The following is a 26094-nucleotide window of genomic DNA, read 5'->3' as shown; positions in this document are numbered from 1 at the left end:
ATGAAAGCCACGCACAGCTGTGCCTTGGTGGAGCTGGCCTGCTGGCGAATGTCACCCGTTTGCCGGTCACAGCCTACACGTGGTGCGCACTAAGGGCTGAGGATGTGAACATGGCAGTTGTGAGGATGCTGGTGCGTGAGGACCGGGGTCTCCTGGTCTTGAGCCACCATGGCCGGAAACAAGAGGCTCCGCTGTGCACTCACTCTCCAGGATGCCCGTGTTGGGGAGCGAGGCTTCCGTCTCTAGTCCCGGGACTACTGGCCACGAAGAGCCCAGACAGAGCTCTCTCCAGGATATGCAAGGAAGCAGTGGCCCCAGTCAGCACCTTTCTGCTTCTTGCATGTGGGAGGCCTCAAGGGATCTCTGTGTACCCACTTTTCATGCCGTGACGGTCAACTCAGTGACAACAGAGAACGCCAAGGTTCATTTTCAAGGTCTGAGTCAGCACATTTTTCATGAACTTATACACTTAGAAAGGAACCTCAGAGGTTGGCCAGTCCCTCCTGCAAGGGTCAGAGGTCAGATGTGGCTGGAAGAGGACATCTAACATCTATAAAATGATTTACCTGCTTCTGGATCTTGGAGTAGGGTGTCCAGATCCACCTTTGATGAGACCGTCCTGCCTCTGAACAGCTTCTACAGCCCATCTTTCTTACATCAAGCAGTCAGTGACCAAAATTCAGTCTCTACCATTTACAATTACATCCCAGCACCAAGCCCATGACGGGATGTGTAGACAGGCGGACAAAAAGACAGAGGGACAGGCTGGTAGACAGATGAGCCAAACTTGTTTATGCCCATGTTCCATCCACTGGTCTTCATTCCGTCCTCTAGAGACCACCGGGCATATGGGGAAACCCTGGACTTTGGGCAGGAGAAGTAGTGACACTTTTGAGCTACCTATGTGACCTGAGGTGAGTTATTTACGACACATTCTGAACATCTCTTGCTCCACCTCCAAGAGGGAAAGATGCCCACAAAATGCTAGGTCCTGCCCAGCACTGCAGCAGCTCGCCCAAGCAACCCCTGCCTTCCCAAGAGCATTCAGCACAGGAAACGAGAGAACGAGTAATAAGTCTCACCAAGTTCAAAGAGAAGCAGGAGCTGAAACAAACAGGATTCCCGTTCAAAGAACCCCTAAAAATCAACACGAAAGCACTGAACAGCACAACAGAAGAGGAAAGGGACAGTAATGGGCAATTACAAAGTAAATTAAAATGGTAAATTAAAGCACAGACACACGCCCAACCTCATAAGCACCGACGAAAATGTAAATTCACAAACCAATGGAAAGCAATTTTTCTCTCTATTGGACTGGGCAGACGTAGAAGGCTGATAATACCCAATGTCAGCAGGGCATCAGGACAGGATACCTTGCTGGTGTGACTGAAAATGCGTTCAGTCTTTTGGGACAGCAATTTGCCTGGCCCGTGAAAATAAGAAATGTGCATTCCCTACCCAAGCCTGTCGACCCCTGGCTATTTATCCTGGAGCCCTGTGGAGACAGGGGGTCCTTCCCACCAGGAAATACTCATCAGAAATTGAGGAAGAGTGAGCACGAGGGAGGTCTGTGGAATAAGGAGGAGAGCCCGCACCATGCTCTGATTTAGGCCCAGATATTTAGTAGGTCCACGCAGAGAGGGCGGTCTCCATGCAGAGACGGTGCTGCCTCCCGGAAGCGCCCTGGATTCTCACTAGTAGGGAGAAGCTGTGCTACAGGGTAGGAGCCAGGATGCCATGCAGCACCCTGCCATGCCCAGGAGACCCTACAACAAAGCTATCTGGTCCCAAACGTCAACTGTGCTGCAGTTTGAGAGATGCGTGAATGTCACCAAACTGACTCTCAAGCCAAGCCTGAGCTGTCACCAGCCCAGAGGCATTAGGGGACACATGCTACATTGGCCTGTCTGAGGATGGCCCTTCTGCTGGTACGAGCATCCAGTCTCCCACTGAGCGCAGCTCTAGGAAGGCTATGCCCTGGGAGCCTCACGCCACCCCACGAACCATCAGGACACACGCGTGGCCCAAACAATCGCACCACTGAGGCTCATCGCCAGGACCGTCTTGGCTGAGGGAGAGAAAAAGCCCTTTTCCATTGGGGCCGCTGAGTCCAGGGGATGTTGGTCTGGAGTTTCCCACCATGTGCCACTACAGCCTGGCTGTGAATGCAGCCATCTTAAAGGAACAGGAGACCGAGTCCTGAATGTGTGCTCCTCAAAATCACGCTATACCGTGGTCTTTTCCATTAGGCCAATGGAGGGTTTCCTTCTGCCACTAAGAGAGCGCAGGCATAGATCAGGTTAGAACACTTGGGGTCAGCCAGTCTCCCTTGCTGCCCGATGCAAGGAGCCCTGAATGTGAGTGTTGGGAGCAGGCAGGTTGTGCATTCCTGAGGAGGAACACTCGAGTCCAGACCGACTACCAGCCCAGCAGCCAAGCCGCAGCTCCCAGGCAAATCCGCCCACAGAGAACAAGCACAAGGGAAGACTGGCGGGGGCCGCACTGCTTGCTGCAGGCCGGGGCTTCTCGGCTGCAGGTATTCTGGATCAGGCATCACTGCCCATGCTCTAGACGCCAGGGGCACCTCGTCCCCTAATCACCCCACAGTCTAGTGGGGGCGACATCAGACGGGTTTAGGCAGGTTTGTAATTACCACTCTGGGGGAAGTGGGCATCTGAGCGGACCCTGCACAGGAGGCCCCAGCTTAGTCTCCAGGATAGAACATGCTTAGTTTCCAAGCACATGGAGGATTCCAGAAACAGGACAGAAACTTCAAGACCACTGGAAACCAGTTCCGTTCCCCTTCTCACCCACTCCACCCCAAAAACAACTTTTGGGGGGAAAATCATCGTGGTCAAGGTCAATACCAATGCCCTCCATCTGAGACTCATTTTTTTTCCATCAGGTTAATTTAAGAGGACACTGGCATATGGGTCTATAGCAATTGATTTTTTAAAAAGATATTTAAAGGCATTATGATCTTAAGAATGAAAACGAGGCTAACCAATTAGCAGTGACGGTAGATCTGTACCAGAACAGTAACTGGTCACTAAGAAGTCGTGGGTGAATAGCAGCAGGCATGAGTGGGCAGTCATGCCCGGGAACCTCCCCACCACGCAGGGATCCGCTAGTTTCAACCAACTCCCACGGCCTGGCAGGCCCAGGCTTCCAGGAGGAGCACTGTGCCCCTCGTGCTTAAGCCCTTCCCTTCCCAGAAGCCCGGAGAAGGAGGTCTGCAGCCTAACAGGAAGAGCACCCCTGCAGCCCGCTCCAGAAAATCAGCAGGTGGGGCGTCAGGAGCTTCCTGCGTGCCCAAGGCCCAAGGGTGGGTGGGAGGAGGGGAGGCAGAGGGGATGGAGGGAAGAAAAGGGGAGGGAGGGATGGGCAAGGGTGGGGGCCGCAGAGTGGCAGGGTGGAGCTAAAAAAGCTTTCGGGGGAGGGCAAGAGGAGTGAGCAACAGGAAAGAGAAAAGAGGGAGAAAGAGAGGAGGGGGAAGCCTCACCTCAGCCCACAGGCCCCAGCTCAGCTCTCAGGCAGACAGGCGACCAGGAGAGCCAGGAAGAGCGGTCCCTCTGGAGAGGGCAGCGCCCACGAGCTCACCTGTGGAGGCAGGAACTGCTCGGTGCTGAACCCAGCAGCAGCAGGCCAGGGCAGCGAAGCCCGGAGGAATCCAATCCGGGAAACTCGGGAGTCAAGATTTTGCCGACCACCCAATCCAGATGACTGTGGAATAGAGGCCCACAGCTGGCCAGCGGGAGTGGGTGCTGGGAGAGAGCCGCTCCGGGCGGTCTTCTGCTGGGGGCGGGCGCTCCTGCTGCCTCACTGAATCCCACTGCGCAGCAGCTGGCACGCAGCAGGGGCTCGGTAAAGGTGTGTTGAATGAGTAGATGTCAGGGGGACCCCAGGCTCCAGGCTGCACTTGCTTTGCGCCCTGGGACTCGAGGGGATGTTTAAGAAAAGCTGGGAGGGACTGGGCTTTTAAGGAGGGGCCGTGGCGAGCTTTCTGGGGCAGAACGTGAGGGGGGCATGTCTTCTCCACTCTGGATTTCTAGTATCCCCACAGGCCATTGCAAAGGGACAGCTTCAGTCTTACCAAACAGGGGACAAGACAACCAGAGCTGGCCTGAGCCTGTCTGCCTAGCACGCGACGGTTGTGAGAAGGGAAGGAGCAACTGGCCTCGCTCCTGGAAGAAGCCTGGGCCCCACCACCGTCCCTCAGAGCAGCAGCACAGGGAAGATCACCCGTCACATCCTCCACCTCAAATCTCCTTCCCGGCAGAAGAGCCATTGACCCAGGTCCCAATCAAGTCTACCTACCCAGCCTCATCTCATTCCCTGGACCAGCAAGACCCTGTCCTGGGAGGTCAGACACCTCATTCTGTCCAGTCACCAGGCCAGAAGGGAGGGCTGATGGCCACCAAGTGCTGGGCCACAGCCTCGAGTACCCTAAGCATAAACAGCAGCCTTCCTGCCAGGAGCCCTGGGACTGAATTAGTTCCCCTGAGAAATTTAGAATCCTGTATATTCTATTTGGGTAGAGGGTCAGAGAAAATGGAAACTGGCCTTCTCACGTAATGATAGGCTCATGCAACGTGTTGTGAGGTCTGAAACTCCAAAGAGCAGCAGGGGACCCGTGATCGCTACTGCGGGGCAGGCCTGCTGAGCTGAGAGGGAGGACATCTCGGCCACTGCACGGGTCCTGCCTGCTCCCGGCCTCCAGGACGCGGTGGTGCCCACAGCCTCCTGGGGGGCCGTCCCGCACACCCTAGCACAGCTGCTGCCAGCCAGGGGCTCCTGCGGTCAGTTCTCACAGCACAGAGGAAGGCCCACCCCACACGCAACAAGACCTAACAACCTCGAGGCTTCCAAAAATGCTGACCCAGGCAGGGACTTCAGGGGTGGGGGAGCAGCCAAGAACCAGCAAAAAAAGAAAAAAAAAGAAGAAAGTCCAAGACAAGAGCCTGCTGACTATGATGGGAAACACGGAAAGAGAAACTCCTGGGGATACAGATGGTACCTCGCAAGTTACTCTTGCTCTGGCTTCTCCAGGGGTGAAGGGGACGATGGGACGCGGTCACCCTGAGGAGGCCCACTCCAGCCATGATGAACACGCTGTGATGAAAAGAAAGCAACTCCAAATGCCATCTAGCCTTCTGCACACCCTCAGAACAGGGGACACTGCCATTTAAGAGCAGGACATGCACATGGTGTCCCCGACGCTCTGAAAGGCGCAGGGTGAAGAAAGAGGCCGCGGGCAGTGGTGCCAGGCACCTGGATGTCCAGCACTTGTGCCAGTGCAGGTGCTGCCCACGTCTGCACTTCAGGCACAGGGGACGGAGGGACGGCTGCCACTGCGGCACGGGAGAGTGACCCTGTCACCTGTTGCCTCCTGCACTGCCTCAGAGGAGCTGCTGCCTCCCTCCTCAATGGAGGGGTGGGAAAAGGTGGGCAGGGGCTTGGGCAGATCCTGTCCCACCTGGGGGGCACTAGGCTGGAGCTGGGGCAGGAAGCAATGGCGCTGGAGCTCAGGGGGCCCCAAGCCCATCCCGCTGCACTGGAGGAGACAGGCTGGAGGGCACGGTCTGGACAAGACACAGCAGGGGTAGAGTCCCTGTGTGATGCACACTCCTGGCTGTGCGGCTAGACACCTGAGGACCTGACGACTGCTTACACAGTCCACGCGGCTGTTTAGCTCTCAAGTACCAAATCCTAACAGTGCAGCTTTCAAAACACGGCACACTGCCCACACACAGAGGCGAGCATGTGCTGCCCTCCAACTGCTCCGCTGCAACTTAGAACCTTTAAGGCCGGGAAGGTGTCCACCTAACGAATGTCTCACATTCCCAGAGACCATCAGTCCCACACTCTGGACTTTGCAGCTTTCACTCCTGCGAGAATATTACTTGTCACCAAGATCAGCTGCCATGACAGCTTTGACAATGAGTGACGGGTCAGTAACATGGCGGGCAGAGGCCCTTGTTGGATAATGGGAACAGCCTGGTCCCAGGGAAAGGCACTCTCCTGGCGCATGGCTCCGTGATGGGTGGCAAACTTCACAGAAGGGGCAGAGGCAGCTACGAGGCAGGAACCTGGGCATGACCCAAAGGACGTCATGCACCTGTGGAGTCACAGTGGCTTCACCTGCCACACGGGGATGGAGACGACAGCATCCAGCTCAAGAGTTGTGGCAAGGGTGAAATGGCAATGGACGTCAAGGTGCCATGGAGAGCTGCAGGCTGCCCAGTGCCAGCTCCCCTGGGCAGCCTCTGCCCTGGCCTGCCGCTGCCTGTTGGAGTTCCTAACTCCTCGCCAGCCCCCAGGTCCCTTGAGGGCCAGGAATCTTGCTCCCCACAACTGTGGCAGCCCACATGGAGCCCTGGATAAAGCAGAGGCTAACTCAAGGTTGTGGACACAGGAGTGTGCCCAAAGACATTCGATTACACGGGGACACTCTTCTCATGCCACTTCTAGGTTTCTCCGTAGTTATCAGCCGAGGCAATGCTCGTATAGAAGCCATAGGCCACACACCATGCCCAGTAACTCAGAGGGTGTCACACAGCACATCTATACTCCAAGACGGGTAGTGCTCCGCCCTCCCACTGTCTCTCCTTCTGCAGACAGATGTCACTGTATTCAGTAGCATCTGCTGGGAGGGGTTCTAGTCTCCCTCCAGACTGAGGTCAGTGAGGGCAAGCTCAAAGTGAGGCTTGGGTGGCCACTGGCTCTATGTGCTTGGCATACAGCAGACTCTCAGTATCAGCTTCATTACGTGAATAACCACACAAATAATCACAAGAAAATAAGCGTCCTTCCAAAGCAGTAACAGAGAACAACAGTAGCACCAAGTTCAGGGGAGGAAGAGACTTTGATGTCGCCTCCCATTTGTTACCCATGTTGTATGTTGGGCTTTCCCAGGAGCCCTGGGCATTGCAAGAACGGAGGGGGCTAACGTCACAATCCTGAGGGGTTGAGGGGCTTGGCTGTGTGGGACAGGGAGTCCTGCGGAAGACGACAGTAAGAGCCAAGGCTCCTGCGGCTTCACTGGGACGCAGCACAGGCGCCAAGCTGGCTGGAAAGAAACTCAGCAGACAGCCAATGCCTGCCTCAGCCCATGGCTGGTTCTCTCGCCCACCCTGCACCCAGCAGATGCACCAGGAAGGACCAGGCAGGAAGAGGAGGTAGTGGCTTCAGCCTCAGAGCTGGCCTGTCCCCTAGATCTGGACTGTTGCCTGCTGGGCCAGAGGCTTCTCACGGCCCACATTTCTACCCGTGCCTCAACCATTTCATCTTTCTGTGCATGAAGAGTCCCCACTTCTCTGCACAGCTACACACCAGACAAGCTAGGGCGAAAGGACAGGTAAGCCACCTTAAGAGGAGCACGGAAAGACAGGTTGAGAAACCCAAAGTCCAAGGACATCACCATTCTCCAAACCAGGGGGCTCCACACCTCTGCCAAGTCCTGCGATCCGTTCTCAGTAGAAAAAGTAACAGGTCTTCCTGTGGCCCCCACACTCGGCTGGAAAGAATCTTCAGAAGACCGCCCAGCTCTGTGACTTCCTTTAGTGGGGCAGGGGCGGTGGAGGGCTCGGGTAGGGAGCAAGTCTTCCGTGGGTTGCCGCTATTCTTCTCAGCCAGGACCACGCCCACAGCCCCTAGGAAAGAGGACTTACTCTAGAAGAAAAAAGTTTTGCTGAAACACAGCAAGCCTCCTTACAGAGGAGACCTAATTAATTCTCTATGCAAATGGAACACTGTCCAGGGGCCGGTGTTTCTGGTAGCTAAATGCAAAGGCTGAAATTAATCCCACAAAGAAGATGGAACTCCAGCTTTACTTATGCTAACTGTATTTTTCAAGGGGAAAAGTCAGAGGGCCCAGAAAATGAGTGAACTGATGTATATTTCACACCAATTCAGTGGCTATAATATTTGCTGAGGGGCCTGTTTTAAAGTCCAAGATGTCTTTACAAACATGTGGGCTGGATACTAACGCAGACCTCACACTTGCTTGGAAGTCAGGGTATTTGGAGGATAAGATCAAACATGTGCAAAGGTATAAGCCAGAAACGTATTAATTGCAAATTTTACTGCCACATGGAAGTGACAGAAAATCAAACCATTTCTGTGTATCAACAGAGAGAGAAAGAGAAAACCTGAGCAAGAGAAGGCAGTAGAATGAGTCTTGTTCTCTTTTCCATTTCCCTTGTGGCTGCTCCTCATTCTGACTCTGGCTCGTGCCTGCTGGTGGCCCAGCACCAACAGGACCCAACACAGAAGAAACAGGCGGAAACTCAGAACTGGGAGCTCCTGGTATCAGTGCCACTTTTGTTCTGAAGTTGGTCAGGTACTGCCATTGCTTACCTCTGGCAGTGGCTAGCACATACCTCAGCCCCAGGGACATAGAGCACAAGCCTTTCTTACTAATCACGCTCAGTCCAGGCAGTGGATAGCGCTCCTTGCCAGGACGCTTTCTACTAAAATTAACCCCAGACCTCTTCCACAACACCGGCTGCGAGAGCTCAGCAACCAGGCAGCATGGGTGCCGAGTGTCCTCGGCATTTAAGTGTACGGTTTCTAAACCATCCTCCGGGCAGCTTCCGGGACCCGATGTTGCTCAAGCAAGATGTCCTAAGGGGGCGTTCCCAAGAACTCCGCTGGCCAGAGTCCTCACCATGGACGAGCACCTGCTTCAACGACTTCCCAAGGCAACACTGTCTCGGCCTGGTTGGGGGACTCAGAGGGTTTGATGGTGTGTCCATGCACTGCAGAGGGCCCAGAGTGGTCAGTCCCACGGGTAAGCCTTCTACCCGCCATCTGTTCAGAATAAGGGCAACTGCCCCAGTTGTTTTTAGATTTTTATTTTTTACCAGGGATTGAACTCAGGGGTGCTTTACCACTAAGTCACATCCCCAACCCACTTGTTGTTTTTCAATGTAAAAGGAAGTCTGTCTTGTTTTTTATTTTTAAAATTTTATTTGTTCTAATTAGCTATACATGATAGTAGAATGCATTTATACATTTGGATAGATCATACATAAGTGGAGTGTAATCTCCATTTTTTTTGTACATATTGCAGGATCACATGGATCATACAGCAATACATGCACGTGAGGTGATAATGTCTGTTTCATTCTACTATCTTTCCTTCCCCATGCCCCTTCCCCTCCCTTCACAGGTTCTAAGTTACTCAGGGCCTCACTAAATTGCTGAGGCTGGCTTTGAACTTGAGATCCTCCTGCATCTGCCTCCAGAGCTGCTGGGATTATAGGCATGTGCTGCTATGCCTGGCTATTTCCAGAATTTTCAAAGCTTGATCTATCCCTCAGACAGTAACACACAAGCTCTGCTCATTAGTCAGAAATTGCTATTTGGGGGCGGAGATTGTGGCTCAGTGGCAGAGTGCTTGCCTAGCACGCGAAAGGCACTGGATTCGATTCTCAGCATCACATAAATAAAGGCATTGTGCCCATCTACAACCAAAATATTTTTTAAAAATTGCTATTTGGACTAAAAACCAAAAAGGTCACTGGACAAGATGCTTCTCTGTGTCTTTGTTTCCTCATCAATGAGATGGGGATACTGAGAGCCTCTTACCTTGCAGGGTTGCTGGGGGGACCGAGTGAACTATTTTATAAAACATGCACGAACCAGCAGAAGTGGCTACAGCTTGCAGCTATTATTTTCATTATTAATCTTTAATCACAGTCTAGTCATTCTTTCATGTCCCCACATAGCAACATCCTTGATTTTTTGCTCTTTTCACTATTGTTTATTTAGTGTTTTTCTTTAAGCTGACTCATTTCCTTTCTACCTAAATTTATTTTAAAAGGGAATTGTACATCACCTCGGCAAAGGGAAAAATAGAATTGTGTCATAACTAGAAGGCAAATATAAAAATAAATACAACAAAAGCAAAGCAACATAAATTCAAGCCTACTGCTGGTCACAGCACCAATCCCCAGCCTGCCTGAGGTCCTAAGATGAAGGAGTCAGAGGCGCAGAGCCCTTCTCCAGGTACACCGGTGTCACAATGGTGCTGAGGGGAGGGCTTCCAGAACCTTCTGTGCAGGGGGCAGTTCTAGTTCTTACTCTCCAGCACAAAGGCACCAGCACACGTGTGTTAAGTGCCTAAAATGTGGCTCGTGTGACCAAGAGATGGGATACTTCGCTTTGGTCTGCTTTAGTTTAGACCTCAACACTCGCACATGGCCAGTGGCTGTGGATACACTCCCGAGAAAGCCGCACGTCCGGGCTCTCCACACCAGCCATGTTCATTTGGGGGTTAAGCCCTTAGTTTCCTTGCAGGGACGTCTTGTGACATTAGGCAATGATTTGTCACAGGGATGTAACAGAGGTTTGTCACCATAGTCTTCATTACTGCTTAGTCAAAAGTCCTAGGTAGAGATGGCTTTTCACGCTCCTTCTGAGGAACCAGCATTTTCTTGTCAGCACCAGAATTAACCACATTACCCACATTTCTGTTTCTCACACTGGCCACCAGGAAGCTCTCAGGAATGTAGAACTCCGTAAGAACAACCATGGTGGATCCTGGGATGAACACATAGGTTTTCCACTTTTCCTTTTAAACTCTTTTAATTTGTATCTTATGAGACCTGATATTTTTCCTTCTCTTTTTTTTTTCATCCTTTTCTGTGTTTCTCTAGAAATTATCTTAAATCTTTTAGAATTAAATAGCATGCATTTTTTTAAAATCCTAAAACAAATAATGTCCAATGGTACCAGTATTTAAAGGAGTTACCTGCTAGCTAGCATCACTTACATAAAAAAATGGTGTGCAAAGACTATGGAAATACTTCCAAACATGCTTGGATTTTGCTCTTGAGGTGCCACCCAGACTCATTAGCTAGAAAGAGAACCGTGCGTGCAAGAGGTCCCACGCCACGGCTCCAGCCTCCGGAGAGGCGTGGGCTTAGGCTGCTCTGGGTGATGAGGGAGCTGCCGGGCCCACAGCTGCTTAAATCTGGGCCACAGCCTGGTGCTGGCTGAGCCATGCCCTGGAGAGCACCGGAGACAGCAAAGGAGGGGAGAGAGCGGCTCTAAGGCCGCTGTGGCCACTGTGGAAACAGTCGCCCAGGCAACGGCATACTTGCTGTGTCTGTCTCATTTCCGAGTTGACTTTCAGACGCTAAGAACTGCCAGGTCACTTCATGGGACCAGGAGGGAGCAGACACTGAAAGGTCAGGGAAAACTCTCAAGGGACAGCACATTTTAGTTTTGCTCTAGGATAAAGCTGCCTGCTTCGCCGCCAACACCTCCCAGCATCCTAATGACTGCAAAGCAGAACCTGAACGGCACGCACATGACCCACTTTGGGTGGGTTTTTTATTTTGTTTTTGTTTATTTTGCTTTGGGATAAAAAGAGAAAGAGGGTATTTGGAAGTCTGTCACATCCGATTCTCTTTTTAAACCAGAGCTGAGAGCACATCATCAACGCTCAGATTGTCCCAATACTTACTAACGTGCGCTGCAGCCCGGCTGAATGTGTACACTTGACTTTCTCATTGTACGTGCCAGACTCTGGCTCATCTGTCCATGAGATCCTAAGTAAGACGCCCAAGTCATGCTCGTATCAACCAGGGTGATCATCTGAGCAGGCAGGAAACGAGCCACCTGTGCCTCCTCATAGCAGTGTTACAGGGGAAGTGCCGTCACCTCCACTTACAAAGAAACAAGGTTTACGTAAAGTCACCGGACTTAATCCACGGCTCCTGTGTGCAACTGCAGCGTTCCTTTTCACCATCCTGTTCCCTGGGGAGAGGCCATTCCTGCTAAGAAAAATAGCAACCCCACCCAGGTTTCCACGGAGCTCACGGGAGTAGAACTAAACTTCAAAAAATCACTCCATGAATTACTTCTGCTTCCAGCAGAAGCAGGAAGCAGCTCAGAGTCGGTGCTGAAACGAGCAGTTCCAGAGTAAGTGGACACAGACGCTGAAGTCAGGATTCAGGGTAAGAAAAAGCCCAGAAGTAGGCAGGGCTCAAAGAGGCACCAGGAAATCGGGAGGAGGAGGAAAACTGGGGCCCTTCTGACTGCAAAGTCACCGCCATGGCAGAGAAGGGTCTGCAGGCCTAGATACCCACGTACCCACCGGGGACGGCCACCTCTACTGCAGGGGAGCAGAGACGTCCATAGTCTGAGCCTGCCAAGCATCCTGTGCCCTTATGTTGAGAACAGTGGCCTGGTTTTCTTCTGGGCCACCGCCTCTCCCCTTGTCAGACATGAGGTCAATGTCAGTCCCAGCGTCAGTGACAGTACGTGAGCCACATTGGGCCAGCTGTGGAAGTCCATCGCCCAACCCCAAGGTTCAAGAATGGACCTGAGGTCCAAGACAGACCAGCAAGCTGTGGCCCAGGATCTCACTGAAGCCTGGTGCTGCTGGCAACCCCACCAGCCACAAAGCCAGCCACCTGGCTGAGCAGCAGGCTCCTGACCCCAGGCCAGGGTGCCTGGGGCCTGGGCTATCCCAGGACTCCTCAGCCGCCACACAAGCCAACAAATCCCCACTCCTGCTCAAGCGGCCTGAGCTACACTTCAGCAGCAGCCACACTGGGAGGCACGACTGGCACAGGGAACCTCCCCGAGTTCCTCCTTGCTGACTGAAGGCCACGCACCACCTCCTCAGGGCGACGGGAGGGCTGTGGCCTCCTTCCTACCATAGCACCCCATCCTCAAGAGGCTAAGCACCATGGCGTGGCTTAAGAAACAGGGGTGTGCCTGAACACCCACGCTTACCTGATACACGTGGAATGCATTCGCTGCTTTGCCGCGGAGAAACACCGACGGGATCCAGACGTTGATGAGCGCCCGGTTAGATCTGACCGAGAGAGAGCACAGTCAGCTTTACGCTTACAAACGGACAAGCATGCAGACACCAGGACAGGAAGCCATCTACTCCCCTAAAATCCTGCACAACTAATTGATACAACATGTACTGCTTAATAATGAGCAAAGGGACAAGTTCAAGTCCTACCCCTCAGCTCCCAAGACTAGTTTTAATATATAGACATATAAATTTATAATACATGTTTTATATTGCGAGTTCATTTTTTGAAATGAGAAAGAGCTGCCCCTCTGTTCCTGCATGCTGATGGACCTTGGCCTTCAGATGCCTTGGCCTAGGGTGTATCTGCTCCACATCGCATAGGGGACAACAATAGGGAACTAGAGGAAGCCATGCAGAGGGACACCCACAGCTGTGGAGCACACCTGCCTCTTCGCTGCCCTGACCCCCATTTCAGATGAGACTCCACAAAGGAGCTCATACCATGGCTGTGAGTGACAGTTCCTTGGGGCAGGAGGAATGACAGAAAGAACAAATTGGAAAACCAGAATGCCAGGCACAAATGTGCTCTCTTTTGACTTTCCCAAAGCCACTGTGGATGTGGGTCTCATGAGGTAAGATTGCTATTCAAATACATGATTGTGGCTTAGCTCAGTGGTAGAATACTTGCTTACATAAATAAGGTCCTCGGTTCCATGCCCTGCATCTCAAAGAAAAAAATTCAAATACGAAATCATTTACTGAGCACCTATAACACATGGCCTTATGCTTTTGCCTATGCCTATATTTACGCATCTAATCCTCATGTGGGTATTTAAGGCATAGTCATAGGTTATTCTGGTTATGTGACAGTTTTGCTGATGGGATGACTTGAAACTTGGTTTATGAGTCACTGGGTATACAGACAACCCCCACCACATTTTTACCCTAAGTCCAAATCCTGCAGCGCTAAGGCGGCCACTGCTGCTCAGACTTCCCCAAGCTCCCTAACAGCTGTCTAAGTGGCTGCTGGTACCACTCTGGATGGCACCAGCTCAGCCTCCGTCCACAGCTGTCCACTGGGAAAGGTTGTGTCCCGGGCTCACCTTCCCTCCCAGGAACTACTCAGGAACATTCACCGGCCTCCTGCAATGGAACACCACTGAGATGCCAGCGATGGGAGACCCCGGGGCCTCATGTCCGCTCGAGCTCTGACTAGAAGACCTCTATTTTCATAAAGAGAATCCCCCTTGCAGCAAGGGGTCCTCCTGAAGCAGCACCTCTTCTAAGCTCCCAACTGAGGCAGCGACCTCCTTCCTGCACCAAAGAACCCTGCTCATGGTGGGTCCAGGGCACACAGGGCAAGCTGTGCTTCTCAGTCATCAGCTTAGACTGTGCAGCTAACGACGTTCAACCCACAGAGGTCCCCGACGTCGTACGAGTGCCCGCGGCATGCCGCCGTGGCTTCTCTGTCAGTTGGGGAGAGGGCAGAAAAGTCACCAACACTATGCTTTTCTTTTTTGTTGTTACCAGGGATTGAAACCCAGGGTGCTCTACCACTGAGCCACATCCCCCGCCATTTTTATTTTCTGAGGCAAAGTTTCACTAAGTTGTCTAGGTTGGCCTTTAACTTGTGATCCTCCTGCCTCGGCCTCCTGAGCTGTGATTTCGATTTTTCAAAACTTACTCATGTGTTTTGCAGCCTGGCACACATGGTCCATCCTAAGAATGTTCTGTGTGCTTGGGAAGTTTTCTTCTGTTGCTTGGATCTGCAGTGTCTCTAAAGGCTTCGCTCCTAGCCCATGGGCCTGGTGGGCCATCTCCAGTCACCAGGAGAACCATGAGGACTGTGGGACCACAGCCTCTGCCTCGCCCTCTTTGCTTCCCAGCTTGCTCCCTGCCATGTGTTCCTGCCACGATATGCTACCTCATCACAGGCCCCAAGCAACAGTTCCACCCAATCATGGGCTGAAACCACCCAAAACTGTGACCGAAACAGACATCTTCTCTTTATAAGCTGATTACCTCAGTTATTTTGTTACAGTAACAGAAAACTGGTCAACAAATGTGCATATTCTGCTATTATTTGTAGAGAGCTCTACATACATCTGCTGTGTTTACCTGGCTTAGTGTTGTCCAAGCTTTTTATTTCCTCACTGATCTCCTATCTAGTTGTCCTATCTATTAGTAAAAGTGGGGTCCTGAAGTCTCCAACTATTATTGTAGAAGTGTCTATTTCTGCCTTCATTTCTATTTTTACATCCCATGTTTTGGGGCTCTGATGTTAGGTGCATATGAGATTCATGTTGTTACACAGAAATTATTTAATTACCATTGCTGTGTCACCAAGGGCACAAGATCTGAGGAGAGTGAATGCCAGGTGGGTCTGGGCCAGGCTGTGGGGAATACTGAGAGTCTGGCAAGCTGAGGAGAGACTGAGGGGTGCTTCAGGCAGGGGGTTAACATCTGAGAAGAACAACCTGCCATCTGAGAATACCCATCGCCGAGAGGTGTGCCGGGGACTGGGTCAGAACACGGCCTGGGCCGAGGAAGTGGTGTGTGCGTGCGGGTTCAGTGAGGAAAGTGGTGATCCTGGTGCGGGGGAGCAAGGGGCTACCAGGCTGGCACCAGCCAGCGTGTGGTGCGCAGGGAGGGAGAGGACCGGAGATGAAGTCAGAGGTCAGCGAGGGCCTGCTCTGAGGAACACAGGAAGGACTTCCGCCCGCAGCAAGTGTTTGGTAGACATAGTCCAACGAGGACCCCCGCTCACAAACGACTGGTCCCTGAGAAGGCCCACCCTCCACAGCTCTCCTCCAGCGGCCACTCTACTAGGCTCTTCCTGCCAACGGCCACCCACAGGCCCACGGGAAGCAAACTCACCTTGAACTTCCGTCCTTCACCTCCTCGCTCTTCCAACCTGATGCTATCCCCCTCCCAGGGCGGCCCCCCAGGACTGAGAGGCCCTTGATGCCCTGGGATTTCCCATTATCTCACTCAAATGGCCACCACCACCCTGCGAGGTTGGTACCAGGAGCTTCACCTCAAGTCCCAGAGAGGTTCAGGGTCTGGTATTTCAAAGCAGGTCTCCTGGCTCTGAAAGAACGTTCTTTCCCTCTTCCTTTAGAAGGGGCTTTCCCTGTTTGATCCCCTCTGAGGAGGCGGCTGCACTTTCTATTTTTCTTGTCTTCTTTGTTTTTGAGACAGAGTCTTGCCCTGCTGCTCAGGCTGGCCTCCACCCCCTGGGCTTGAGTGAGGGGAGGCTGAACCTTCCTCAGCGGGCCACAACTGAACAAGGGAAGAAGGTTCTGGCTTGCCCTTAAGCCAGGACTCAGCATACATCCAAATCCCCAGGAAACATGAACAGAAATCATTTCAAGACCAACGATTTCTTTAGGGTATCAAGAGGCAAGTGGAACCAGTCGGTCACACATCAGGGCTGTGCACTGACTACCAGTGGCTCCAGTGACCCAGGAGATGCAGATACCAACACCCACAGGGGCTGAACAGATAGCGAGCTGGGTGAACTGGGACAGAGTGAGACCAGAGCAGATAGGTAGTGCAGCCAACTGCAGCACCCGGCCCTGGGTGAAGGGGCAGCTGCTCCCCAGCCCCAGGGACTGGGCCTGGCCTTGCAGGCACGGGACTCTAACTTTCAAAGGAAACTTTAAAAATTCAAAATTTTATGTGTTACCTTCCAAATCTGAAATTTCAGCCAAGAAAAAAGGTTTGAAATACCCATGAAGGACATAAAACACACCAGAAGGCACGGGCTGCAGGAGAACCACCCTGTATGATAACCACATTGACCTTGTGTGGGCTCAATGGCCATTTCTATTCCCCCTGGGGTCTTCTTGACCTGAGCCAACAGAAGAGTCCTGTTTCTCAAGAACCCCTCATGAGCATATGCTGTGGACTTACATTTCAAAATCCGACAAACTCTGGTCTTCGGATGTTTGACTCAGATCTCCAGGCACCTACCATCAGGAGAGGAGAAAGGAAGAGAGAAAATGCACGCTGGTTACCATGGTTTGCATAATCACAGACGATTTCTGCGTCGCAATGATCCCTGAACATTTCCAGTTCAGACTGAGGTGAAGAAGCAGTTACTAGAAAATAGTAAGAGATTTTGTGCAGGGATGGTTGGAGACGATGTTGCAGTAATAAAAATAAGCCACCATGAGTGATCTCAATTATCTTTACAGGAAAAGGACTGCTAATCCTATTGAGATAATCACAGGCATGTAAAAGCATGTAATTTGGGAGCTATAAACGGCTAATTAGGATCTGAGATATAAGATATCAGACGGCGACAGGGAAAATACCCATTGTCACCATGATGGGCATTACAAAGACATGTGAACACAAAAGGTCAATGTCTACTCTGAAATGGCCCTGACCTTTCCCCACAATGATGGGTAAATTCAGGCAGGACCTGGGGCCCTGTGAGAACATGACCAGGTGAGAGAAGCCAGACTTTGAGGCATGATGGTCCCCAATGGGGCTGCCCAGGGATTCTGATGGAGTGGAGGGTCCAGCCAGCACTCAGCAGCCCATGGGATCCTGAGCGAGCCCCACCCTCCAGCCGTGGCTCTGCCCCAGGGAAGTCAATCCTCAGGGCTGTCACAGGATTCACAATCATTCTGTAAAGCAGGTTGCAAAGTGCCTGCCACTAGTAGATGCTCAATAAACAGTGATGTTATTCCAATACCCAGGGAGCGAGCTTCCTTGAGAAACTGAATAGGCCAGGGACGAAGACTAAGAGGAACCCAGTGGAACCGGGAAGGGTATAAGGTAGTGAGGGGAAAAGAGAGACCCTCGATTTCACACCTTCGCCTCTCAGGGCTTCGGATATCTCTGTAACAACCTCAGCAGTAGATGTTATCCACCCACTTTACAGGTGAGGAAAGAGAGGATGCATAATTTGCCCAAGGTCACATCTAGGAAGCAGACAGGAACCCAGGATGGTACGACTTCAGTTTCCTCCAGCAAAGAGGAAAAGCCAGCTAAAAGGCAAAGCTTGAAGCAGCTCTGCCCGTGCAGAGGACTGGGCACAAGGTGGCTCTCCCTGAAGAGCTGGTTCTGGCTTTGAGGGCGGGAGTGCAGTGTCTAGGGAGCCTGGGCCCAGGGACAGGCCCCAGCCCCACCTCTTCCTGTGTAGCCACCATTCAATCCCTTCTCTGCATGGTACTGTTCTCAACTGAGAGGTGGGCATGCCAGTGACAGAAGGTTGTCCCGAGGACAGAATGAGTCCATAGGTATAGGACATAGGGTGGAGCCCGTCATGGAGAAAGACCTCGTAGCTGTGAGCTCTGAGAGCAGCATCTGGAGAAGGCAGAGCACTGTCCTTCACCCTCCAGCACTGCATTCGGACAGCCTGGTCGGCCAGCTCAAGGGGTGCCCTTCACCCCGTGCATGGCTGCTGGAGGGAGAGCCGCCCAGGTCCAGCCCTCCAGAGACGTTTGCACTGAGCGACCAGCCTGGGCTGCAGGTGGCAGATGTCCCTTGACAGTGCTGCCCAGGGACTCCTGCAAAGCAGCCAGGAGATGCCTGCCTCGCTGCCCAACAGGCCCCAGCTTCCTAGAGTCTCACAGCCCATCAGTCCACGGATCTGCTGGGTTGGGTGTTGGTGTCACCCTGCTTCTATGGTGACTACACCGTTCCTACAGGTGGCTGGAAGGAGGTGGAATGGAGGAAACGTGCAGCTACAGGAACCAGATCCAATAAAATAGCCACGTCCTTTGACCCAGGAGCCCACAGACAAAACCAGCCTATAAGAAACTCAAAGACACCAGCCAAAACTTATGTCAAAGATCATCCCTCTTTCCACTCTTAAAGAACTATAAAAGATCACAATCCAAAGATCCAGCTACAGAGAAGTGGCTCAAGAAATGATGATATCCACACGAGAGGGCAAGGTTAAAGAATTTTAAATGGGCTTTGCATCCCTGTGTGTGTGTGTGTGTGTGCGTGCGCGCGTGCGTGTGCACATTCCTGAGGGTACAGACCTAAAAGTAATTCTGGAAAAAATATGTAATAAGTAGGAAAAATGACTATCACTGATAACAGATTACAAATGAGACTAGGAGGAAAAAAGACCATTTTTAGTTTCCTCTTTCCATAAGATTAAAAAAAAAAAGTATACCTTGAATTACTTTAAAAAATGTAAACGTGCTTCCGAAGAATGCACTAGCTTTCCCTGCTATTTTGAAAAGATCGCTAAGACAGATCGGTAAATGAAGCAAAAGCAGGGAGCAGATTAGGGCCAGCATGCTGCCTCGGGGGCAGACATGGAGAAGTGACAAGATTCCACTGAATCCGTTTCTGCATCAAGAAGCTGTAGACGTGAAATCTATGATACCAATAAAAGGGGTGTCCGGGGCGGAGCCTGGGCACGCAGCACTGGGAATGAGTGTCGCAAACACTCTTATGACATCCGAGCTGTGAAATAAGTTAAAAAAATGTCATACAAATGTATCAGCGTCCCCTCAAAGAGTGCTTTTGATAAATGTTTCATGGACTAGACAGAAGCTCTTGTCTCTGTTAAAGACAAGCAGCTAGAGACTGCGAATGCCCAGTGAGCCCCCAAACTAACTCCCAGGGTCGGCAGGTTAGGGTGAGATGCAGTCAGATGGCATAGTGGCTGCCTCGGGGAGGGAAGCCAGGTGACGATGGTAGCATCTGAGAGAGGCGCCAGAGGTGATGGGGCCACGTCTAGGAGAGAAGCCAGACAAAGACGGGCCTGCCTCTGAGAGACGAGTCTGCAGGTTAGAATCTGAACTTTCTGCACTTTCTACAGTGGGCACCTGTCAGCCAAGTGGCCGCAGGCAGACACACATCTGGAGCCAACTTCACTGCTGGTCACATCATTAGGTAAGTATTCTTCCTGCATCCATTTCCCTCCCCAGGCACCTCACCAAGATGCGGAAGCCAGACGGAAGAGGCTTTGCCTTCACGTCACTGAGCGGGATGGGAAAGGATGAGGCCAGGGTTCTGTGTCCACGTGGCCTTCCAAACACTACCCACTTCTCTTGTGCACTCACGTGGAGTCCAGGAGAAAGGGGACCACAGCCAACTCTCAGTGACAGCTCTTCTGAGTCTCCCCTTGGCACCTGGTGCTGAACAGGCTCTGGGCATGGTGTGAGGACTAAGGTCAGACTGGAGGAGGGACGGGCAGGCTCTGGGGACACCAATTCCCTCATGATGCACAAATACCTGCTCCTCTGAAGCTTTTACAGCTCCAACACAAAGCGAACAGAGCTTGTCCCCAGGGCCTTGCTCACAAGCACCTCTGAGTGCAGGCACCCCACAAAGCAGAAACAGGGTAGCCAACGGGCGGGAAGGAAGAGAGAGGGTGGGCGTCTCACGCACAGACATCGTTTCACAATTACAAGCAGCAAAGAGCTTCCTCAGACGGATCCAATGGAGGTCCGAGTCAGTTTCCCCTTGAGGCTGTTGGTTCTCTGGGAATCTCTGAGGTGGCCAGTGCACAGATCTGGGGCCTAGTCCTTCTGAATCAGACGCTTTCTCCCGACTCTGCGGCCTTACCAGGAGCAGCACACCATGTGTGTCTACCCGTGGGCCCAGGAGGCCGCGTAGAAGAAGAGAGCCCGGGACCTGGCGAGCCTCTGCGGGGCATGGGCCAGGCTCCCTGGCAACAGCAGGGTGGCCGTAGCAGGCCCAGCTCACTATCTTAAAACTGCCTCTCTTTGCCGTGCGACCAGAATGGCACCAGATCTCCTCTGGAGTCCACAGCCGACGTCCAGGAAGCTTACTCGACCTCACATCCCGGCCATGAAAGAAGGGCAGGCCGAGACTGTGCTGCAGGAGAAACCAACTTCCTACTGATGCTGACCACATCCTACCTACCACCTCCTGAAACCTGGGGGTCTTAGAGGACTCATCTTGGGGACACGGCCTTCTCTTGATTCACCTTCCACACGGCACTAAGAAGTGGCTAGCAGCATGGTATCTTCATTTGCTTCTTGCTGACCCCACAGAACAGGCGGCTCTCCCTCTGCCTGTGGCAGTAGCTGGGTGCAGGGGAAGCAGAACCCAGTGCCCCTCCCAGGCAGACACCGCCAGCACTGCATGCACGAGGACGTGGACTGGCAGGGCCCCGCGGAGAACCCGCCCCGGCTGCAGCGGCACTGAGGCTCCACCGTCCCCCGACTCAGGCTTCCCTGGGCTGCGGGGCTGGCATGGGCCACGAGGGCAGCTCCCTCACAGGCCGCAAGCTCTAATGCCCATGTCGACATGGACTCCAGCACTGGCTTCCCAGCCACCCTGACCGTCACTTCCTCAAACTTGGGAAGAGACTAAGCTCTGCCAAAAATGCAGGAAAGTTCACTGCCTAATAAATGCTTAGGAAGGGGGAGAAAAGAGGAGGGAGGGGTAGGAGGGACATCAGCCAACTTGTGGAATCCATGCACGAGAAAGCGTGCTTTCTCCCATGTGTGGATCAGGACATGGACAGGGCTGGGCAGGAGGCCTCCCCTCCTCAGAGCTGCCCTCAACTGCAGCCCCCAGCTGTCACCCAAGGCTTCCTGCTGGGTGACTAACCCTAACCCTAGCCCTCCCAGCAGCCTGGGGGGCAGAGGGCTCAGTGTGAATAAACCTAGAGGGAGGAATGTTGTCAGGGACTCCATTCAACCTCCCAGCCGGCTCAGGAGCCTCAGCAACTTCAAGTGCTCAACTTTCTGCAGGTGGGGAGGAAGCAGGAGGAGCTCTGCTCAGTGTCCATCTACACTGCAGTGGACAGCCAGCACCAACGGCCGGGCGACCAAGGACACAGTCTTGGATGTCCCGTCTGTGCGGCTTCAGATCACTGTGCCTGGTGAACACCATGTGAAGCAGAAGAACCACTCAGCTGAGCCCAGTCAACACACAGAATCATCTAAGAAAACAGCTGTGGTTTTTCAAGCGGTTTTGTTTGGGTGCCTGACACAGCAGCGGATGGCCCGCAGAAGTTGCTAGTGAGAAAGAGACAGGACTCGAATGCAGGTGTCGGCCCAGAGAAGAGCACCCACAGCCATCTCGCCACACTGCCCCTCGCTCTGAGGCCCCTTCTGAGCACTTGGCCTCCGTGAGGAGATGACGGAACCCAAATTGGTGTTGGGGAAGCACTTCCGACAGGGCGGAGCAGACGTCCACAGGAGAACCACTGGCCTAAAACTCTAAGCCTTTTCACTTTTTGTCACTGCAGGATGGCTCTGGGTAGGTCCCAGGCCTGGAGGGCAAGGCCAGACCTGGCCCAGGTCCTCTCTGACCTCTGCACACACAGTCAGCCCCCAGACTCTGAGCCGAGAGCAGGAGTTCTCAGGGGCAGGGCTGTTAGGAGCTCTGAGCTCTGATCCCAGGCTCCTGCGGACGCAGAGAAGTCACTAGGCATCAGCAAGCCCTGGTTCCTTCCCCGCCTACCAGTGCCACCCTGCCTCTGCCTCCCTTTAGAAGTGAACAACACAGGTAAGAGGGGTATGACCAACAAGGATGGAGCACCTACCGTACGCCAAGGACGTCGCCTGTGTCCTCACCCTGACCCTGTGAAGCCTGTATGGCCAGTGTTGCCACAAGTTACCAGTCCCTCTTGTCCTCACCCGATCTTCCCCTCTTCGTCTAAACAGGGTCCCCTCAGGCCACCCTGTGCCATCATGCTCGGCTTGCAATCACTCCATGCTGATCTGTGGCCTGCAGCCCCTCTGCGGTCAGGGAGTCCAGGCGCAGCCTCCCCACCTTGGTGCTCACCCTGCCTACCAGTTCCACGACACCCAGCAGCTGGCCTGGCACTCGGCACACTGTGGGTACTGACTGTGACTGATTAACTGAATGAGTCATAACACAAGCTCAATCTTCCACACTGAAACATCCATCAATTTTTAAACTGCTTTGTGGCAAACTCAAAATCTTCATGCATGGTGAGAATAAGTTAGTTTGGAGATAAAAAGAACCAAAGAAAAAGAATCTTACTTCCTCTTTTCCCATGACAGGGCGCTCGGATCCACTACCCTAAAGAAAAGGCAGGAAGGAAGACACGGCAGGGCAGCGAATCTTTATCCTGACCATAAAGTGGCCCAAAACTTGTGTCTCCAGACTCTGTCTCTCTTGTCCCTGTCCCGTTAGCTAGCTCTGCCAAAAATGGCACCCTTTCTCCAACCAGCACTCCTGTCTTCCCGTTTCCTTTTGCATAAGGAAAAAAGTGTGTGATGGCATGGCTCTGGCCTCTGGCTGGGGTGGCCAGGCCCAAGGACGGCCAGGCTCGGGCTGCTGAGCTGCTGGTGAGGCGGGCATGTGCACGCCTTGCCTCCAGGAGGCAGCCAGCCTGGGTCTGGACCACTTCCGGGTTCCACGCTACCTGTTAATTTGTCACTGACCCACAAATAGAGGCATCAAATCCACGTGGCTTTAAAACCAGTCAAGGTGGAGGACTCTTGGCTGGGAGTAGGAAGATGGCAAATAAGAGGTTCGAGTTTTCATTTTGTGCTCTGGATATCCCAGAAACCGAGACTATCAGATTTCTGCGAATTTGGTTTTGATGTGTCTGTTTTCCCAAAAGATGATGACAGTCTCAAGGACGATATTCTGGGCGCCCATGATGGCAGCAGGCATGTGAGATTACTCATTGAACGTTCCCAATGGATGGACAGATGAGCAGACGTCCAGAGAGACAGACGGATGAATGGATAGTTGGAGGGAAAGGGAGGGTGGGGTGTGAGAAAAATATCTAAGTTACTAAGAATGGACCTGTAGTTCCTTTCCAAGTAATTAAGATGCTCAGACAACATATGTGCAAAGACACATCTACAAGGACGTTCGCCGCAGCACTGACGGCAGTGAACCTGAGGACGAGGAACGAAAGAGCCACACAGAACACAGCACCCAGACGGCGCCGCTACTAAGAGGACAGCACAGACCTCCTCTGCCACCAGGTCTCCAGGACAGAACGTCCAGAGCAAGATGCAAGGCAGTGTCCGGGAAGCGACCACTTCCACATGGCTTGGATAGGAGCCATGTGTCTATGGGCACCAGTCATTTTTAGAAACTGCCAATCACAGATGCCTTGGAGAGAAGGGTGCTGAGAAGTGAGGGTCAGAAAGGAGCAGAAGATTTGCTTTTCTTCTGTAAAACTCTGTGCCTTTTACATTTTTATCATGTGCAAGTTGTTAACCTTTCAAAAAACAAATGTAACAATCATGTGAGAAGAAAAACATGTCCATAATGGAAAAATCCAGAACAGTGACTGGCTCTGGGAGGGTGGCCACGGGGAGCAGCAGGAAGGGGCACAAAGGGACATTCTTGGATGGATTAAAATGCTCCATAAAACCTGAAGTGTCTGGAGAAAACGTACTGACATCTGCAATTTACTCCAAAGTCAATTTTTCAAAAATGATGCAATGATAGGTGTGTGGAGGGGTAGACAGGTGAGTGGCAGGTGAACAATGGATGATGGACGGATGGACGCGGTAACGAGCACAGTAAACACAATGGTGGGACCTAAGTGGCGAGTGCGCAGGTATTCACTGAAAAATTCATTCAGGTAACTGCTTTTAAATTCTCAAACAAGATGTTGGAAAAATAAGTTTTGCTCTACCAGAAGAGCAACTGAATCGTTTCTGTCCTCTGTATAGAAAGTGATACAATAGCTCTGCTTACAAAGAGGCTACCAGAGTACAAGGCTTAAAGAAGAGAACAAGTTGCGAAGGGCCCAGGTGGTCACTTAATCCAACTGTGTTCTGGATTCTGTGGTCTGTGTTGGCTCTCGTCACGGTCACGTGCAGTAATTTCTCTCCTTGTCTTAAACAATTCTTTAGAAGACTGGCTCTGACTTAGCCACCTGGCCCTCAGCTAGCTGACACTCCTCTGGCTTCCTTTTTCTCCCATAAATCAGAGTCACACACCGTACAAGTACCAGGGAGGTGATGAAAGGAAACAGCCTGGGCGCACGTGACCTTCGGGAGAGCAGGCCTCACATACCCATCAACACAACTGACTGTGCAGGCCTGGCCGTGAAGGCCATTCCCAAGGGAGAGTGGGGGGGGAGTGGCTTGGAGGATAGTGGCTGGGGCCGGCGGGAGAGCCTGGAGGGCCTTCAGCCAGGGGAAGTGCTGCAGCTCACCCACCAACCAGCTGCCCAGCTGCCCAGCTGCCCAGTGGAGAAGAGCCAGAGGCAGCGGGACGCCAACAGCCCAGGGTTGCCGCTCACACCCCAGCTCAGCCCCGATGGGACGCTGCACCAGCCCTGCTGCCATCCCCTCTTGTAACAGAGTTAAGGCCCCCCTGTAAGAAGAGTCTTCAGGTGAGGGATGGGGGCTTTTCAATGCCTCAGTGGACACTGAGGCCCACAACAGTACCTGGCAACAGGACAAAAATGCATGAAAGCAACTGTCTTTCTATCCTGATAGAAAGGTCTGGAAGGATGAGCAGCAAACTCATCTAGGCAGTTATTTTGGGGGAGGGGAACAGAAACAAGGGTGGTAGCCAAAGAGATTTTTAACTCAAAATCTGAAAGTTTACACTGAGAATATATTTGTGTATGAGAGTGTATTTATATATTATTTCTAAAAAGCAAACAAACAAACCTTTACTCAATACCAACAGCGGCAGTGAGTTGAATGGTGGCCTCCAAAAGGTCACGTCTACATGAAGGCTCAGAACTGACAATGCGATCCGATGTGGCCGAGGGGTCTTTGCAGAGTCCAGCTGTCCCTATATCCAGTGACGGTTGTCCTTTAGAGACACTCAGAGGACAGGCACACAGGTAGGAGGAGGGGGTAGGAGAAGATAGTGGCAGAGACAGGTGTGACAAGGCCACAAACCAGGGAACACCTGGTTCGATCCCACCCAGAGCTTCCGGGAGAGCGAGGCCTGCTGACACCCCACTTCAGACCTCTGGCCTCTAGGACTGGGCAGAGCAGGATGCCGTTGTACGACCTCACGTGGTGGTCACTTGTTACGGGGCCCAAGGAACAAACATGATGGCTGATGTCGAGTGGCCTCTTGCCCAATGCCTGCCCCCATTTGGCACTTCACACCCATCGCCCTGAGCGGAGGCACAGGATCACTGTCATCCCATGGTGGGGATCCGAGTCGAGTCCACTCAGCCAGCTCGAGGGCACAGCGCTCTAAGCGGCACAGCCGGGACTGGAGCCAGGCAAGGCGCGTGTGAGCCCACAGGAGGGCATCAGAGCGGCTCCCAGGAGCACGGCCCCGGGGCCAGGCGGGCCCAGGTTGGCACTAGGACTCTACTACTTCCAGCAGGCACTTGACCGCCGTGGTGCGCCTTACTGCTTTCGATTATGAAGCGGGACTGACACTTCTCCAAC

At 52.6% G+C, this 26094-nt stretch overlaps 1 protein-coding gene across 5 annotated transcripts in view; it reads right to left on the bottom strand.

Moving 5' to 3' along the window:
* The window catches only part of SNX29 (sorting nexin 29), a 389392-nt gene that overhangs the window by 90178 nt on the left and 273120 nt on the right, over nucleotides 1–26094 (bottom strand). For 3 of the 5 annotated variants that reach the window (XM_079121408.1, XM_079121413.1, XM_079121410.1), the window contains 2 exons: nucleotides 16697–16752; nucleotides 12751–12832 (listed from right to left, as the gene is read on the bottom strand). In XM_079121408.1, coding sequence (XP_078977534.1) covers nucleotides 12751–12832; nucleotides 16697–16752 — 138 coding nt within the window. Of the gene's footprint in view, nucleotides 1–10046; nucleotides 10546–12750; nucleotides 12833–16696; nucleotides 16753–21456; nucleotides 21609–26094 lie in introns of those variants that run through there. The other 2 variants (XM_079121409.1, XM_079121411.1) reach the window with 2 other exon arrangements.

This window comes from Sciurus vulgaris (genome assembly GCF_902686455.1).
Source record: "Sciurus vulgaris genome assembly, chromosome: 18".
NCBI classification, from domain to species: domain Eukaryota; kingdom Metazoa; phylum Chordata; class Mammalia; order Rodentia; family Sciuridae; genus Sciurus; species Sciurus vulgaris.
This window is presented reverse-complemented; position numbering and strand designations above follow the sequence as displayed.